The sequence below is a fragment of the Rhagoletis pomonella genome, unplaced genomic scaffold (assembly GCF_013731165.1).
Source record: "Rhagoletis pomonella isolate Grant_MI unplaced genomic scaffold, Rhpom_1.0 Rhpom_scaffold_00007, whole genome shotgun sequence".
Lineage (NCBI taxonomy): Eukaryota > Metazoa > Arthropoda > Insecta > Diptera > Tephritidae > Rhagoletis > Rhagoletis pomonella.
In genome coordinates, this window is record NW_023458561.1 from 5,447,240 (window position 1) to 5,465,655 (window position 18,416).

The 18,416-nt window shown below is 37.0% G+C and overlaps 1 protein-coding gene across 1 annotated transcript in view; it reads right to left on the reverse strand.

Moving 5' to 3' along the window:
• Positions 1-330: 330 nt before the first annotated feature.
• Positions 331-18,416, reverse strand: part of LOC118742268 (E3 ubiquitin-protein ligase RNF25) — a 27,950-nt gene continuing 9,864 nt past the window's right edge. The window contains exon 4 of the mRNA XM_036474209.1: positions 331-1,478. Coding sequence (XP_036330102.1) covers positions 1,158-1,478 — 321 coding nt within the window. The 3' untranslated portion in view covers positions 331-1,157. The remainder of the gene's footprint in view (positions 1,479-18,416) is intronic.

Genomic DNA, 18,416 nt, shown 5'->3' on the forward strand with positions numbered 1-18,416 from the left:
CTCTTCCAAAAAATTTGCCTATTTTCCACTGTAGATCACAAGCTATATGCTTGCAAAATTTCATGCAAATCCGTTCAGACTTTTCCGCTTGAATTTCTTTGTGGTAGTCCCTGCCGGATTCCCTATGTATATTGATAGTGTTTTTGACGGCATTCCGATTACGAATACAGCTTTTTCAGCCGAGTACCTTTAAAATCATTGGAACTAATTAAATTAATTGAATAAACAAATATTTACAGTTATTTTTGTTTGCAGAAAAAAAAAACAGTTCAGTGTGTTAAATGGGGAAAGCACACAAAAAAACGAAGACAAAATACAATGTAGGCATACTTTTTACATACATATTTATGCTTATGTAACACAATTTTCTTATTGTTTGTTTTAAAAATGATCTGCCACTGCTAATTAGAAATTATATGCATAAACAATTCAAAAACACATTCCTGGTTCCAGATTACGTGAAAACCGTTTTCTGAATTTACAGATCGGGAAAGGATTGTCTAAAGGATCATATTTTCACCGAATTTTATATTATCGCACTTATAATGTTTTAATTTATATTGAATTTAATATGAATGTGCGTATTTTCATAATCCTCGTAACACTAAATTACAGTCGTATTCGATTCGCTATTCAAAAGCGACCAAGAGCTTTTGAGGTCATGCCTGCCAGCTTAACAAACATTTTTATGGTGAAACAGCAACGGTAATCTTGTGCGATTTGTCATTTGCTATACTCCTTTGATAGAATAGAACCAAGTAACAAAAAAGTAAAATTGCAATACAACAAGGTACGAAAAATAAATGTATAAAAAAAAACAGAAATTAGTTACACAAAATCTTAATTATCTCCACTTTACAAATAACAAGGTACTTGGTTCTGTTCCATCACAGGAGTATGTTGTTGTCACTTTACATAATGCGGTAAACGAAGTGGACTTTTATAACAAAAATAAACTTAAAATCACTTGAATACCAAATAATTACAAAGGTTACACACTAAATGTCAGCTTCATACCACGGCAAAGCGGATAGCATATTTCTCAATGCAATAGCCCGTAACATGTGTTGGATATAACCGATGCATCTTTTATAAGAATTTAGACTGCTACTATTCGTGTGCCTGATATAAGGCAGTGCTTTAACTCGTACCAATCGTCACCTGCCATGCATGCTATTGGCTACATGGGCCTTCGTCTGTTTACCGCCTATGGATGTCGACGCATTGGCACTCGTCCCTCCGCTACTGCTTCCACTGTTGCTGGCGATCGCGTTTCCACGGTCACGCTCCCGCTCTCGCTCACGCTCGCCTCGATGGTGATGATGATGTTGTTGATGGCGTCTTCCACCACGAAAGTGACGACGATTATGATGATGATGTTCGAAATTGTTGTTCGTTGGATCAGCACTTACTCTATGCGTCTGTTGCACTATTGGGGCAAAGTGTGCGCTGCCTGACGATTTAGAACAAGTAGGATCCTGAAAAAAAATTAAAATGATCAAAACAAATTAGTTTGAATTTTATTCAGTTTCGAAGAAAATATGTAAGTACCTATCATGACACAAAAATTTGAAGGTAAAACCGCTGAGAGCCCTGCCAGCAATTGGAAGATGTCGGTTCCTCGTCACTACTGGAAGTTATCAAAGCGATAGTAACTCATTTTACAAAATCAAAAAACATTTCTGTCGCTTTTCTATTTTCTTAAAAGGTGCTCCGACGATTTTTACTCTTTGAAGTTTTGAAAATTATTCCCGTAAAATTATTCATACTTTTATATTCTCAATTCTTTTTTGATTTTTCAATTAACGAGCAAGAAATCATATTCCATGGTGAAATTGTACCATTATTATTATTATTATTTATCATTTCCCATAATCATATTCGAATCAAGTAAATAATAATAATAAAATTACGTTTAATTTTAAACAGATGCGTTATTTGATTTCCTTTTTACTATAAAGTTTTAGAACTGCTTTTTAAAATGTTTATGTGGTTGGAATCCCATAAAATATTGGTGCGTTTGAGCTAGTAATCTCAGCAGAAAGCAGGATGAAAATAGCGTCACTCTGCGGCTATGGTTGCAAGCTCAAAAGTATCCCAAATTTCTCATTACGTTTTATCAAAAATTTAACCAACCCAAGAATCTTCTGTAACACTTCCGACTTTGACATTATCGCACAAGTTACTATTATTCCTATCGAAATAGTTCCTGATTGCAGTATCGCTTTCGTACCATAAAGACGTGACGTCTTGGTGAGTTCTCCCCGAGAGCGGATAAGATTTCGAAAAAATAGCGATATCATTGGCGATAATTTTCAAAGAAATGTCGTGTCGAATTAGTAACTTCCGCAATAGAAAATGCTGGCAGGGAGGCAGCTTGAATATTTTTGAAGCTTCAAATTTCAAATTTTCAATCTCACAAAAAAAATCGCACTTTCAGTTTCAAATAAAAGAAAATTTGAATATTTTCAACTACCCACCCGACCAAGGATCATATGTTAGCGTATGTTACGAGTTTCACGATAGTTTCTCTTACCCTCGAGCTCCGCCTCACCTGAGAATCTCGAATTTCAAAAGGAAGTTTGTATTTTTGCTTTTATATTCGTTGATTGTATCGAGAATGTGTTCGTTTTATAATTTTTCTCCAACTTTTCTCGGACAAAATATTCGAAAAAGTATATGGCAGGAGGCATCGCTTAGTAAACATTTTATAAAAATTTTTCAAAACATTAAAAACGTAAAACGTGTTAATAGAACAACGAAAAATTAAACCTTTTTTTCATCAAGTTGCTTTTGGAGATCTTCCTTGGCTAAGGAACCATATACAGCCTAATTCTGAATATTCCCGATGATTTCATTTCTCGCGGATTTCACTTTTCTCCAGAATAAAATCCCCCTATTTCAAACTATCGGGGCGAACAATTTCAATTTTCGAAGTCAGCTATTTTGTTTTATGACGTTTTGTTTTGGCAATTAAAGTGTAAAGTGCTAGAATTCACTTGAAGCAATCTATGATATTAAAGTGGTTTTTTAAGGATAAGATAAATTAAAAATTTATAGCATGCATTCCACATTCTAATCGAAGCATCATGCAATGAAGTGAGGCAGGATAAGCAAATACAAAGGATTGCAAGGAGGTAGTTACGCGATGCGGAAAACCCCCTTGATCATGAGCAGGGAACGGATTTTATGGAAACTGCCTTTTTTCCATGTCCACGATTTAGCTTTCCGATTCCATATATACACATTTGATGTTTCCATTTTTTGACCTCTTTTGCCTTTTCTACCTTATCTCAATAAAAGCACAAACGCACAAAGAAAAGCAAATGACGTACAAAAAATGGCTAAGAAATTTTCTTGTGTCAAATTTCCTTAGGGCAGTACACATTTCTTGAGAAATTGCTACGCTTTCTAGTAAGGTTTTCTAAAGTTTTTTTTGTGAAAAAGAGCACAAGGCAACCCATGTTTGCAACAGAAATATATGCTCAGTTCCATTATTTCTTGAAGAAAGAGTTAGGCAACAGGATGTGAAGTATCAGATATCAAAATTCCTTGGACATACACACGAAATAATGGCAATTTTTTTCTTGTCCGTTTTTTGAGAGCTGCGTACTGGCCTTTAGTTGTAAATGGCAAGGAAAAATCCCTTATTTCTGATAATATGAACGTTTTAAACGTTCCATATTTAAATTGGGCGCCACTTGTATCAACTCACGTCGAACGCAGTACATCCAATGAAAATGCTGACAGAAAACTTCAAAATGCATCTTGTGGCTCAATGTTACTACAACTATAGAGATTAAAGTTTTGTGAGTTAAAAACTCGAATTGAGAAAATAGTCCAAGATTCAAAGTAGACATTTTTTATAATGAAACTATTTAGTTTTTCTCTTCTTACCTGTAAAATAAACATTTCTAAAATAAATGTATTTTTTGATCATCTTTCGGTGTTTTACTTTTTTTAGTGCCTTCTTTTGCTTTTTTTGCGATTTCTAGTTCCTTTTCCTGCCTATTTCGTTATTTTATTTTCCCTTTTCTAGCCTATTTCGTTAATTGATTTTACCTCTTTTATAGGGTTTTCTTATTCGTCTTCTTCTTCTTTATTGGCGCTGTAACCGCCTAAGCGATTTTGGCCGAGTCCAAAACAGCACGCTAGTCATTTCTCCTCTGTGCTAACTGACGCCAATTGGAAATGCCAAGTGAAGCCAAGTCCTGCTCCACCTGGTCTTTCCAACGCAGAGGAGGCCTTCCTCTTCTCTGTTACCAGCATCGCGGCCCGTGTTGCATATTTTCAGAGCAGGAGCGTTTCTGTCCATTCGAACGACATGGCCAAGCCACCGGAGCCGCTGAATTTTAATTCGCTGCACTATGTCTATATTGTTGTAAAGCTCATACAGCTCATCGTTAAATCGTCTGCGATATTCGCCATCACCAACGCGTAAAGGTCCGTAAATATTTCGCAGAATCTTTCACTCGAAAACTCCAAGATCCGCCACATTATTGTCCATGCCTCCGCGCCATACACCAGCACAGGCGTGATGAGTGACTTATAGAGTGTGATCTTTGTAAGACGAGAGAGGACTTTACTTCTCAACTGCCTCCTCAGCCCAAAGTAGCACTTGTTGGCAAGAATGATTCTCCATTGGTGTTAATGCTGGTTCCCAAATAAACGAAGCCGTCTAGTTTTTCAAACTTGTAACTGTCAACAGTGACGTGGGTGCCAAGACGCGTATGATCTGACTGTTTGTGTGATGACAGGAGATACTTCGTTTTGCTTAGCTTTTCTTCTCTATCCAATCCCGAGAAGGCAGAACAGACGTAGCCCTTGTTTTTACGAATAATATCGATGTCGTCGGCATACGCCAGCAATTGCACGCTCTTGTAAAGTATTGTACCTGAGCGGTTCGGTTCTCCGGCTCTTATTATCTTCTCCAACATCAGATTAAAGAAATCACACGAAACCTCGATTGGTGTCAAACGGCTCGGAGAAGTCCTTCCCTATTCTGACGGAGATTGTGGTATTGTTCAATGTCATTTTGCACAGCCGTATTAGTTTCACGCGGATACCAAATTCAGACATCGCGACATAAAGGCAACTTCTTTGCGTGGTCTCGAAAGCGGCTTTGAAATCGACAAATAGATGATGTGTGTCGATCCTATTCTCGCGGGTCTTTTCCAAGATTTGGCGTATTATGAATACTTGATCTATGGTGGATTTGCGACGCCTAAAGCCACACTGATAAGGTCCAATCAGTTCGTTGACGGTGTGCTTCAGTCTTTCGCACAATACACTCGATAAGGCCTTATTACCTATGCTTAGAAGACTGATTCCGCGGTAGTTGGCGCGAATGGCGGGTCGCCTTTCTTGTGGATTGGGCAGGGCACACTTAAATTCCAGTCGTCGGGCATGCGTTCATCTGATCATATTCTGTATACGAGCTGATACATGCACCTCATCAGCTCCTCGCCGCCGTACTTGAATAGCTCGGCTGGCAGGCCGTCAGCTCCAGCAGATTTGTTGTTTTACAGCCGCGTAATCGCTATTCGTATCTCGTCATAGTCAGGCGGTGGGACAGCTATTCCATCATCATCAACTGGGGACTCGGGTTCGTTTTCTCCACTACTTTCAGCGCTGCTAACATTCAGTAGATTGTAAAAGTGTTCCCTCCACAATTTAAGTACATTCTGGGCATCGGTCACTAGGTCGCCATTGTTGTTCTTACGGGAGTTCGCCCTGGTTTTGAAACCTTCCGTAAGTCGCCTAACCCTCTGGTAGAATTTTCTGGCGTTCTTCCTGTCCAGCATCTCAAGCTCTTCGCATTCACGTATTTCGGCCTCTCTCTTATTGCGGCAAATACGTTTCGCTTCCTTCTTCCGTTCCCTATAACGGTCCCAAATGGCTCGCGTTGCGCCCGATCGCAGCCCTTTAGGCAGCGCACAGTGTTTCGAATATATAGAGGCGGGTAGAAAAAAGTCATGGTGAAAATTGATAAAAAAAAACCGGTTGGACTTAGAGAGGAAAAAGTAAAAATCATAAATACCAAATTGTTCATTATTTACTCAGCCCCTTCACGCACGATACTTTTCCAACAAAATACGGGAATGGGCGCGATTCCGACTAGTTGCCTTTGGCGACTAACCCCTTAAAGAAAATGTTTCTTTTTCAACTGTAATCAATTATTCAAATGTCGTGGAATATTCAGGAGAATGTATTTATCATTTGTTTGGTACTTTCCTATTTTCTTATCAAAAAATTTACTTTGCAATGTAGATGCTAAAGATTATTAGTAAAAAAAAGTGTGAGTACCGGTCCGTCAGGTCTTTTAATTAGACGAATGTTTTAGAGAACTTTACGTAGTTTTCGAATTATAAGTTGATCTTTGCACGCGACTTTTCAACTATATGTAATTTTTGATTTTCAGCTTTTTTCATAATTTCGCGAAAAAAAATTTTCGAGCAATGCAAAATTCCATCACATTTAATGACTGTGCCCACATTTTTTGAGTTTTGGACGTTATAGTGATTCAATCTTTCCCATATTTTATATTTAGGGTTTCTAATAAAAGAGAGAGTTCATACTAAATTTCATCGAAACCGGATGAAATTTATTGTTTCCGCCCACAAGAGTGGAAGGCGTGGCAATTATTCCATCTTTACCAGGATTCATAATTCCCCATTTCTAAGTAAAACTAGAGCACATGTCAAGGTTCAGCGGAATCGGTGCAGGTGTACTATTATTTCCACCCGCCTCCATTCAGTCGAAACACTGTGCGGCGTCTTTTTGCGGCTTCTTGACATTCCCCATCGTACCAGTTGTTCTTTCGGGCTCGCTGAAATCCAACTAATTCTTCGGCGGTGGTACTTAATGATCGGGAAATGTGGTTCCACTGCTTGCGTATGTCGGATTGTTGAAGAGTGCTCTCAGAGAGCAGGTGTGTGAGTCGAGTGGCGAATAAATTGGCCGTCTGTTGTGATTGCAGCTTTTCGACGTTAAGCTTTCCTGCATTGTTGGGCACACATTTTTTGCTGCACAGAGGTAGGTGCGTATCTTGGCTACAACAAGATAGTGGGCGGATATAAATATCCGGGCGTTGTGAGCTGCGATTTGAACCGTAGGCACAAGAATCGCTTCTGGACACTCCCAGGTGAATGGCAGTCAAAAGTTTTCCACTTCTGCGCACGGGACCATCCATTATAGGTTATTAGGTCCTAAAAATCCAATCTAATCATGAGCAACGGATTCGATATGTTGATGTCTCCCACCACGGTGCTAGTCATGATTCCTTTATCTGGAATGTTTTTTGTTTTACTTTTATTTGGCATTTGAGTTGCTCTCAAAATTTAAGTTTTATAAAGTAGACAAACTTCAAAAAAATAAATGATGGCCGACGAATTGAGTGAGCGGTTTTACCTTTAAATATTTGTATCATGGTACCCATGATACATAAAAGAAGGTAGTTTCATTTAATGACATTCGTTGTTGTTGTTAACCATATGACTTTTAATAAAATTATGACATTTTATCAAATTCATGCTACTTGATCACTAGAAGAAATATTTTTTTTAAGCAGAAGATTATATTTTATGGACTTGAAAATTGTGCCGGCTAAATAATTTCGAAAATGGGGTTGACCACTAGATTTCAGAACGCATAAAGAAAGTGTATACTTACACATCGTCGTTTAAAGTACAAAACCGCGTATTGACGTAGTACCAAACCGCGTAACTGACATTTTTTTCCAAAAATTGGATTTGCTCACACAAGCTCTTGGCTCAACCCTTATCCCTTCGTCCTGAATTGCGATTTCTTTGTAAAAAAGATAACCATTTTGAAATATGAGTGTTTTTACTCTCTAGAAAATAATTTATGATACCACACATACGCGCTTTTGCATTGTCTTGATACGCGGTTTTGCATTTTGAATTAAAAATTTGTGAAAGTTAATGGTGATACGCTAATCACAAAGCCTAGTTTTTTTCAAAAATCTGATGAGAAATTTAAAATGAAATTTGAACCAAAATATAAAAAGGTTTTTTTTTTGGGAAGAACATTCTTTAGAATTCGATTTTTAAATCGCAAGATTGCATTTAAAATAAAAAAAAAAAACGAAAGTAACAATATAATGCGCGCATGGTTTTTATTATAAAATAAAAAGACCAATTACGATGAAGTCTTCTTTAATAGTTTATATTTTATATAGTTTAAAAAAAAATAGTGCGAGCTACGTAAATAAAAAAATACCAAGCACTGATAATAGTTTTTGATTTGAAATATTATTACATTAGTATAAATATGCGAAAGAAAATTCTCCGATTTATTGTTTTAATATTATCAAAGTGGCAAGGCCGGTGATAATACTCACAATTTATGAAACGTCAAAAAAATTTATTATCCGTCAAAAGTTGTTTATTGAAACTACCTTCTTTTTTGTATCATGATGGTACCTATGTATATAAACCTGAGTGGAAAATATACATACTCGTTAACCGACTTAAAAAAGGGAGGAGGTTATCAATTCGTCGGAATATAAATATTTTATTTTATGTATGTTGCCGCATAACTTTGTACCACGTCAACCGATTTCGATAGTTCTTTTTCTATCGGATAATTAGGTCATGATGAAATTAACGGTATCCCTTAAATTTTTATAAGAGAACTAGCCAATGCCCGCTTGCTTCGCGATGCCTAATAAGAACTTTTGCTTGGGCCAATGCAAAAGTAGCATTTAAAATAAAAAACGGTCTGTACAGTAAAAAAGGCCAAAAATATTAGCTCTTTGATGCCATATGAAATACTAATCCCTTTCGATGTCATGAGCTTTGGCGATGGTCTTATTTCCACCTGTGAAATCTCTGCCAAGCGTGTATAATCTCCTTTGATCTTGCAACTACAACAGTGGTACGATGCGGAAGCCATAAAAGTTCTTATAAGGAAGCCTAAGAGAACAGATGAGCGTTTTCTGTTATAAGAGGGCCCAGAATCCTCGCAGCGCCTCAGGATGAAAAGTTTTCCCGTACATTGGCTAAATGAGTGTGTGATCTCTTGAATATCGTTCCAATGAAGCCATTGATATACCAACCGTGTTCCTTCTTGGACGGATGTGGTCGAATCTTTCTTTGTCAATTCGCCACTTTTATAATTCGTCTTAATATTTATGAACTGCTTTCTTTGAGTCTTACTGCTGAAAAATCGGCCGCAAATGCAAGATCGCATTAAGTGTGTATGAGGGCGCCAGACAAAGGTGCGCTTACACAATTTATTTAACCATCTGAAAAGTAAATTCACATAAAATAAACATTGGGCCAAAGCAGGCCAAACCCATGGGGTTTCTATATATTACGGCTGCAGCGCCATTCTTAGGTCTCTTTTCTGCAAAACCATTGCTTATCATGAAATGATTATTATAAATTTCAACCAGATTGTATTAAAAATAAGGATTTTCTAAATATTTCGCCTCCACCGCCACCCAGCAGGTCCATTTCTTGCAAACGAATTCATCATACAGGTGGCTCACATTGCGAATTTGAACGAAATCGGTCAATAAATACGACCCTTATAATTGACTCAACTCAAAAAGTTCTTTAAGAAACTATTTTTATTCATAAAAAGCTCCGTTTTTGGAGGTATTTTCAAATCGGACCGGCTCGCTTAAATCTTAATATTTTTCCGAAATATTTTGGTGGATGTCTTAAAATATAATAGATTTTATAACTCCAATGGAAAAACAGTACCGATTTTTTTTTTTTGTATGGGGAGTGATGCAGTCTAATGTGTATAGATACATATGTATGTAGATAGGACAGCCTATAGCGAAAATCATAAAAAGTAAAATTTCATACTTTGTGAAAAATAAAAAATAAATTCTTTAAAATTTCCACAAAAAATTTTAACCTTTCCCAAAAATTAAAAAGAAAGTAACAATCGCTCAATGTGATTTAGAAATCTAGGAAAAAATGGTTGCCAGTGATGCCAGCAGCCATTCCAATAACTACCACTTTTAGACGTAACTTGCTGTCCCCATTAGCGATTGTTCATGTTTTGCGATAGATCTCTGGCGATGATTCGCTTGTGTACACCGCTCATCGCAAGGGTGAACTGTTAAAAAGTTAGCTTCAGAGCTTTTTTTAACTTTAGATTTTGATAAAATTGTGTTTTTCTATTATATATATGCTCAAAACAACGTGGAGTTAGCTATTTTTGCGAATACAGTAATTTTCGTTATGTGTCGTAAGCACCATGATAAAAATATAGTAAGGTAGAACCACTGTACACTGTAAGGTAGAACCACTGAGAGTCACTTTTAAAATTCTTGACGTTCCCAAACAATTTAATTTTTAAATTTACTCACAAACTCACACACACATTTTCATTTTCAATCTCAAGCAACAACAATTTCGAACAATTTCAATTTTTTATTTTCATTTTTATACGATTTTAAAATATTGGCAAACTTCACAAAAAAAATCATGGCCGACAAATTGAGAGATCGGTTGTACCTTGCTATGTTTTTATCATGGTAAGCACTTTTTGAAATGAAATCTTGTGCGATGACATGCCCAAGTACCAAAATTTCTCTGCGATGGGCATTTCGCCTGGGATGAAACTGACAGATCTCCTGCGATGGTTGTACGCTAATGAAGACAGCAAGTAAGCAAGTTCGTTATTGACAACATATGTAGCTGTGTCAAATTTCAGGACGTTAACTTAAACAGTTCCAGGGATAAGCATTATGAAAAGTTCAGTTTGTATGGGTGGTACCACGCCCCCTTTTCCAATACCTGCCACTCTCCGTCGTAAGCATGGCATTAATAACATATATAGCTGTTTCAAATTTCAGGACGTTGGCTTAAGCGGTTCCAGCCATAAGCGATATAAGAATTTCAGTTTGTATGGGAGGTGCCACGCCCTCTTTTCCAATACCTGTCACTTTTCTCTGAAAGTAAGGTATTGATAACATGTGCGGCTGTTTCAAATTTAGGGCGTTATGGGAGGTGCCACGCCCCCTTTTCCACTATCTGCCACTTTTCGCCATAAGTACGCTGCTGATAACATATGTAGCTGTGTCAAATTTCAGGACTTTAGCATAAGCGGTTCCAGACATAAGCAATATGAGAAGTTCAATTTATATGAGAGGTGCCATGCCCCCTTTTCCTATACCTGCCAATAGCTATGTCAAATTTCAGGACGTTGGCGTAAGCGGTTCCAGAGAAAAGCGTTAGGAGATGTTCAGTATGTATGGGAGGTGCCACGCCCCCTATTCCAATAGCTTCCAGCTTTCGCCGTAAGTAAGGTATTTACAATTTATGCATCCGTGCCAAGTTTCAGTTCCCCAGCGTAGTTGGTTTAAGAGATATATTGGTGCCCTCAAAAACGAACGAAATCGGTCCAGCCGTTTAGTAGTTTAGTGACATTCAATATACGGAAAACTCTATGAAATTGTGAAATCGTGATGTCTCAGCATTCTTCATTTTTCGGCAACAACAACACAAAGTTTCAAATTTTTTTTTAATCGAAAACCCTTCCACACAGAAGGTCCAAAATAGTACTGTTTACAGAATTGAAATCGGATCAGCCATTTGGTCAGGCATCGCGGTCATACGAAAAACATTTCATTTTTATATATATAGATGTAGATATAGATATAGATTGAAGTCGTTTAAATTTTTGCTTACAAATTACTTGTTTAATAAAATGCTGTCGGACTCGTTTAAAGAAAATGGAGATGCTTATTTTCATGACACGAGGAAACGACACAAGATTTTTAAACAATATGAAGTTTGATTTACAAGTAATTCTGAATCCCATATTTTTCTTACAGGTGAGACAGCCTTTAAGTACATCAGCGATGCCTTACTTTTCCTCAAATAAGAAACGATTAACCAACACGGCTGAATAAAACCGTTCATCTGAACGTAAGCGATAATAGAAATTCAAATCTTCTCAATTCTTCAATGGTTTTGCAGAAAAGGGACCCAATGGTTGGGCTGCAGGCGGAATATATAGAAACTCACACGGGGTTTATTTTGCTTTGGCCCTATGTTTATCTTGGACGAATTTACTTTTCAGGTGGCTAAATCAGGGAAGCGTTTAAGTATGCATATAAAGACCGCAACATTATGTAAGCGCACCTTTGTCTGACGCCCTCATACACCCTAAATGCGATCATGCATCTACTTGATTGTCGAAATTGCTCGGGCTGCCGTTGTTACATTAGTAAATATTAAGACGAATTGTAAAAGTTAAGAATTGACAAGGAAAAATTCGACCACATCCGTCCAAGAACAAACACGATAGGTATATAAATGGCTTCATTTTAACGATATCTAAGAGATCACACGACTCATTTAGCCAATGTACGGGAAAACTTTTTATCCTGTGGGAAAGCGAGGATTCTTGATCCTCCTACAACTGAAAACGCTCATCTGTGCTCTTGAGTTTCTTTTATTGGCTTACATGGTACATCGGACCAATGCTGAAATTGCAAGATCATAGAAGAATATTACGTACGCTCGGCAGAGATCTCACAGGTGGAAATATAACCATCGGTAAAACTCATGACATCGAAAGGGTAATCCATATGGTAACACGGCGCTACTATTCCTGGCCTACGTGGGAGGAGGATTCTGCTCTTTGGTCGTTTAAATTTAACCTAAAAATGTTTACTTTACAGGCCACTTTTGCTTCTAAACGCTATTTTTGTATTGGCCAATGCAAAAGATCTTATTAGGCGCCGCGAAGCAAGCGGGCATTGGCTGGTAACATACACAAAAACTAGTATGAACGTTGATAGAGGTTTTTGAGGGAAATATAATGGTTTAATTTTTTTCGGGGAAACGAGAACTACAATAGTTACGAGAGGTGAAAGGTCAAACGCAACGCTTTTTTAAAATCAAAATATCTCGAAAACAGATTAGGGGTATTCTCCAAATCTTGCAAAGCCATTGCACGTAGCACGGATTGCACGGATTGCATAAATTTCAAACACACAACAAGAAAATTCATGGGAAACAACATTTCCTATCGCTGCAAAATATGCAACGTCGAAACCCATGTATATATTTTGCAAAATAGCATAGCAAGATAATAGCGACCCTGTGCTAGTTGTTTTGTTGTTGGAATTGCTACATATTTCTCTCATTCCTCTCATCTCGCTCACTTAATTTTTTTTTGCTGTCTCTTGTTATTGTATTTGATACATAATTTCGCTGCTTGCTCCCCATGCATGCTACCTCTTTGCAATGGGGTGTTCTCGTACTCTTCGAAATTTGGAATAGTATTTTTGCATTTCATGCAATCCGTGCATCGTGCAAGACTTCGAGAATACCCCTATTCTAACAATTTTGATGTCATTCAATTGGAAATCCCTTCAATTGTATATATAAATATTATATACATATGTACATCTTGTAAAGTTTTAGCAAACAAAACACAATTATGAAAAAAATACACAAAACTTTAAACAAAATTTAAAAAGTGCCTAATTAAATGCATCTAAAACTCCTATAACTAAATGGTACATAATCAGGCTGTCATATAGCTATACAGAGTATTTCAAAACAATAAACCCCGTCGGTGCAACTCCGGCTACGCTGTTCACAGTATTTTTGCCCGAAACTCGTTTATGACACTAGTGCCACGGTTCAATTAATCGATTTAATTCTGCTTGCAAGTAGAAGAGAGGGGGTATGAAGAAAAGGGACAGTGCATTTGCTTTCGAATACTTGAATCATGTAGATCGGTTGTGATAAAAGGCCCGCCGCACAGTGTGGTGACTAGAAGAAGCTAGGTGGACAAAAGTCAATCGCCTTATGCTGGATATCGTCATCGTCAGTAAAACTGACGATACGGCAACTTTGGTATGCCATGGTTATCGCCATCATTTTGTGTCGCTTTCGTTCGTAAACCAAAGAACTAAGCTGTTGACAACAAGTTCGCAGTTTGAAATTCTGGTAGCAGAATTAGGCAAAAAACCCTATGTATTTGGCTAAAAGTTTTCAAAAATGTGTTGTTCACAACACATCCAAAGAAGATTTGGAGCTCATCGTAACGAAAATTATGGCCCTATTGTGTATGGCGACTAATAGCCGATGGGCAAACATATACAAAAATTCGCATTACGTATGGTACTGGCTATTGACTTTCGGCTACTGAGTCTAGTAGCGGAATTTTCTGTTTCCCGCTAACGACGATTTTGTTAATTGTTCACCTAAATTATTCAACACATTGGAGCAAAGTTGCCAATTACTTGGGAAAAGTTCATGTCAAAAAAGTAAATTCGGATGTTTTCTGCGCTTTTCTGTATACTGAGGTTAATCGCTATACATAACACAAATTACGATACTGGTGGCCATGGCTACTAGACCAGCAACTAGACCCCAGTCGCCATACATAATAGGGCCATTAATGCAGTGGTACCACCAGTACGAGATGGCAATGGCTGGTACAAGGTAAATTCAAAATATTAAAAAAAAATCTTAGTCTTCTATTGTTTGAAATTTAATATTATAGCCTATAACTTGTTATTATTTATAGGTGTGGAAAGATCAAAAATTCAAAGTCATAACAAAAAAGAGGCAAGATCAACCGGCACCGGAATTTTTAATCAAATGGTGTTGGCTTCACTTGAAAAAACCGTGGCAAATATAATGGGATTTGTAGAATTGCTAAAACCAGCTGGTTCTGTATCATGTTGCGAGAGAGCCAACAAGATCGCTTCCAATTGCTGCATATTCTCGCTCTACGGGTACTAGCGCCGCAGATAGCGACGAGCCCATTGCCAGATCTTCGCGTGCAACAAGTTTAGCAGCAGGTGCCACAGATTGCGATGAGCCCATTCTCGAATCTTCACGTGCAACGAACTTAGCAGCAGCCGCCACAAATGATGATGAACCGATTGCCGGATCTTCCCGTTCAACAGAATTAATTACGAACGCCACACAACCACCTCGTAGGAAAGCGAACCACAAAGCGGCTAAAATGAACCTTATTCAAAAACTAGTGGATATACAAAAAACAGCACTAAAAGGATTGCAAAAAATGCCGAAAGTGTGCTCGATACCAGCGTAAGCAATATCGCCTTGCGGAGGAACAACACAAGCTGTTAAAAGGACAAGCAGAACGAGAAAAGGAGACTTTTGAGATAGAGCTACAAATAAAAAAAACCAAACTACCGCCATATTAACAACCTGACAATTAAGCAGATTGTGACATTTCGTGCTACCATACCCAATATCTAAAATCCTTCATATTTTATTATTAAGTTTTTGTGTATTTAAGAACATTTTGTTCTTAGAATCGAAATTTGAACAAGCAAAGGGTATTTTGTTGGGTACGGTTTGGTAATTTGTACAATAATTTTGCAATACTATTGCAAAAACGTGCTGCCAAGTGGTGCTGAAGTCGAGCTATTACTAAAAATAGCCAAGTGAGAAAAGGGGCCGTGAATGTCAGATTAAATCGACCTTTTGCACCATTGAGTATATCGACGGTCCTGCGTTGCAATTGGCCCAATGGATGTGATTTTCCAATATTATTATGCGTTCAAACTTTTAAGGTACAGAACAATGATTCGCACCCATTTTGATTTGGCACCTACTATACTGTAAAGCTTCTAGGACATTCACTATAGAACCGGGTCATTGTTGCCGCCAGGGAGTGAAGAGGAAAAAACTTATTTCGCTTTGCGTATAAACGTGCTATGAAATGCCGCACAACTGGAGAATTTCAAGAACGGATATAACACTTTCCTTAGGTTATTTAAAGCGGCAAATGACCACCAAACCTTAATATTAGCAGACAAATGTGCCAATGAAAATCGTAAACGTGAATTGTTGGTGAAAATGTTGGACCAAAAAGTTTCAATAAAATATATAAAAATTCTGGGCGGGACGAAGTTCGCCGGGTCTGCTAGTTTATTAATAAATTCGGTTTGAAATATGGACTTATTTGTACAAGATACTGAGGTAGCCTGAGTTGGACTGATGAGAGTTATTTTTTGTAAGCGCGGCCGAAGGCTTACAACGGAGAAAGTTATTTTGTGCAAAAAACCTGTGGTTGGCGTTACCAGAGTCTACATTTTCTGTCAAAATTCAAATTTTATCCTATTTTCCAATGGATCCCTCGAGGTCTGCAGAGGGGTCGGAGAAGGAAAGGGCGATTTTCCTTAAAGTTTGACTATTCTCTTTCTAATGAGTGCGGTTTTATGTGTCACACCCCCTTCGCATCCGCTCCCACCCCAAATCCAAATGTTTTTGAAATAGAAGAGGACTAATGCTCAATAAGTTGATAATTGTAGTTCTAGGCTTGCATACTAACAATAAAAATAAAGATTTTGGCAAGTGGTTATCGAACTTAATGTGAAATTTTATCATTTTTAAGATAAGATATTAATTATTTTTAAAAGGTGAAGGATAATACAATTTTTATATTTATAATCCAAAATTAATGATATAAAATCCCCTCCACCAAAAAATTTAAATGGGTAACGCCGCTTCGAAGTTTCCACAATTGAGCAATTGTCAAAAATCTGATTTTTATACTATGTCTCCATTGTGAGATTTAATGAAGATTTAGCCCTCTGACGAGATTTGACGTTAAATCTTTTGAGATTTATCATATAAAATTAAATCTCGAAAGGCAGTAGATTTAAGTTAAATCTTCGTCAAATCTTCAATAATATTGATCAATAAGTACAATTTGTTGGATGTGGCAACCACAAATTCACATGCCATAAGTCAAATGACATTTGTGTTTTCAATATACAGTTGAGGACATTGAAATCTAGCCTATCATAAAAACATGAATTTTCGTATTTTTAGGGATTTTTATATTTTTTTGTTAGTTTGGGAGGAAAATTAGTAATAAATATTTACATAACTTTGGTTGTAATAAATTAAGAAAATATTATTTTATTTTTTATTCTCCGCTTTCTATAAGTCATTTACGCGCTGCGGCAAAAAATTTATAAATTTCGGTAATGGTTCTGCTTCGATAACATTGCACCGAACATCCTCTAGAACTCAGTTCGTATTCATGATATGCCAAAGGCCCACGATTGGATTTTCGGTTCCTTCCTATGAAGAAGAGGGTTCTACAAAAATTTTTATTTCCGCAAATGTTTTTTACCGTTTTGATAATTTTTCTTAAATTCGGGAAAATGATTCGGAATATGGTACCATTCTTTACACTTTCCAAACTATATATTATACATACATATTTACCACGAATAAGAAGCCAATAATATTCAGAATTCCTATAATGAAATTGCGCTTGGTACCTTCCTTTTATCTGTCTGTATATCAATGTCCGCAACTGTATTTGTAAAATCATACATAAGCAAACGTCAAATATTTAAAAATGTGAACGTCAAACATATCTCGTAATGGTAATGGAGACGGTTGTGATTTAGCAACTGGATTTATTAAATCTGAATGGATAAATCTCTCAATGGATACATAGTATTAATCAAAAAGTTGTTTATTGAAACTACCTTTTTTTTGTATCATGGCTCTACTCAGAATTACTGCGGACGACGGTAAAGCGGTCGGCGGTAAGTGAACAGCTGAACATTTGCCGCAGTGAAATCCGTCAGAGTAAAAGTGAAAGTACATAGTCTATTGCGTCACCGTCACCGGCAGTTGTCAAAAAAGCTGGTTCGGTGTATTTGTATGAAGTAAGTTACATGAACAAGCTGACGGAGATGGTGCCGCACAAATTAGCTCAACTCTCAATTTTGCTTATGCGATTGCGTCAAATAACAACTATTCCAGGATACAAAAAAATAAGGTAGTTTCATTTTGAAATTTTTTGACATAAACTGTGCTTATGACGTTTATACTTTTCGTAAATTGCTCGAGTATCACTGCCACCTTAATAAATTATTGTTTTGGAAAATTTTATTATTTTTCAAAGGAATTTTTTATGCATTAAAAAATAACAACACGCAAGGTAAATTTACTTAATTCATCGTATTAGCATAGCTGTTAATAAGTGTGTATTAATTTAAAATTTCTTAAGTTACCTTACCGCAAAAAAATTGGCATTATATGCAGTGTTCCATGAGATATTATTATAGATATTAGGATGTTGCTTTAATTTGGATCTTTTTAGATGACATATGAACAAAGGAATAGTTAAAAAGTAGCTTATCGTCAATGAAAGCACTATGGAAGCATAAACTTATAGGGAGGTAAAAAAATTTACAAATTATCTTCTTGTTCTAGTTTATAGACAGATAAACTACTCGCTCTACTGCTGCTGGTGCAGCGTTTCGCTTAGGTTGGGCACATCCGTCCCGAGGCTGACGAGGCCGAAAAGTGGTTGGAACAAGCAAACAACACTTTGGTGAAGTTACCATGCACGTGGCCATCCCGAAATATCCAGCTAATAGTACTGAATAATGATGAAAATGATTGCAT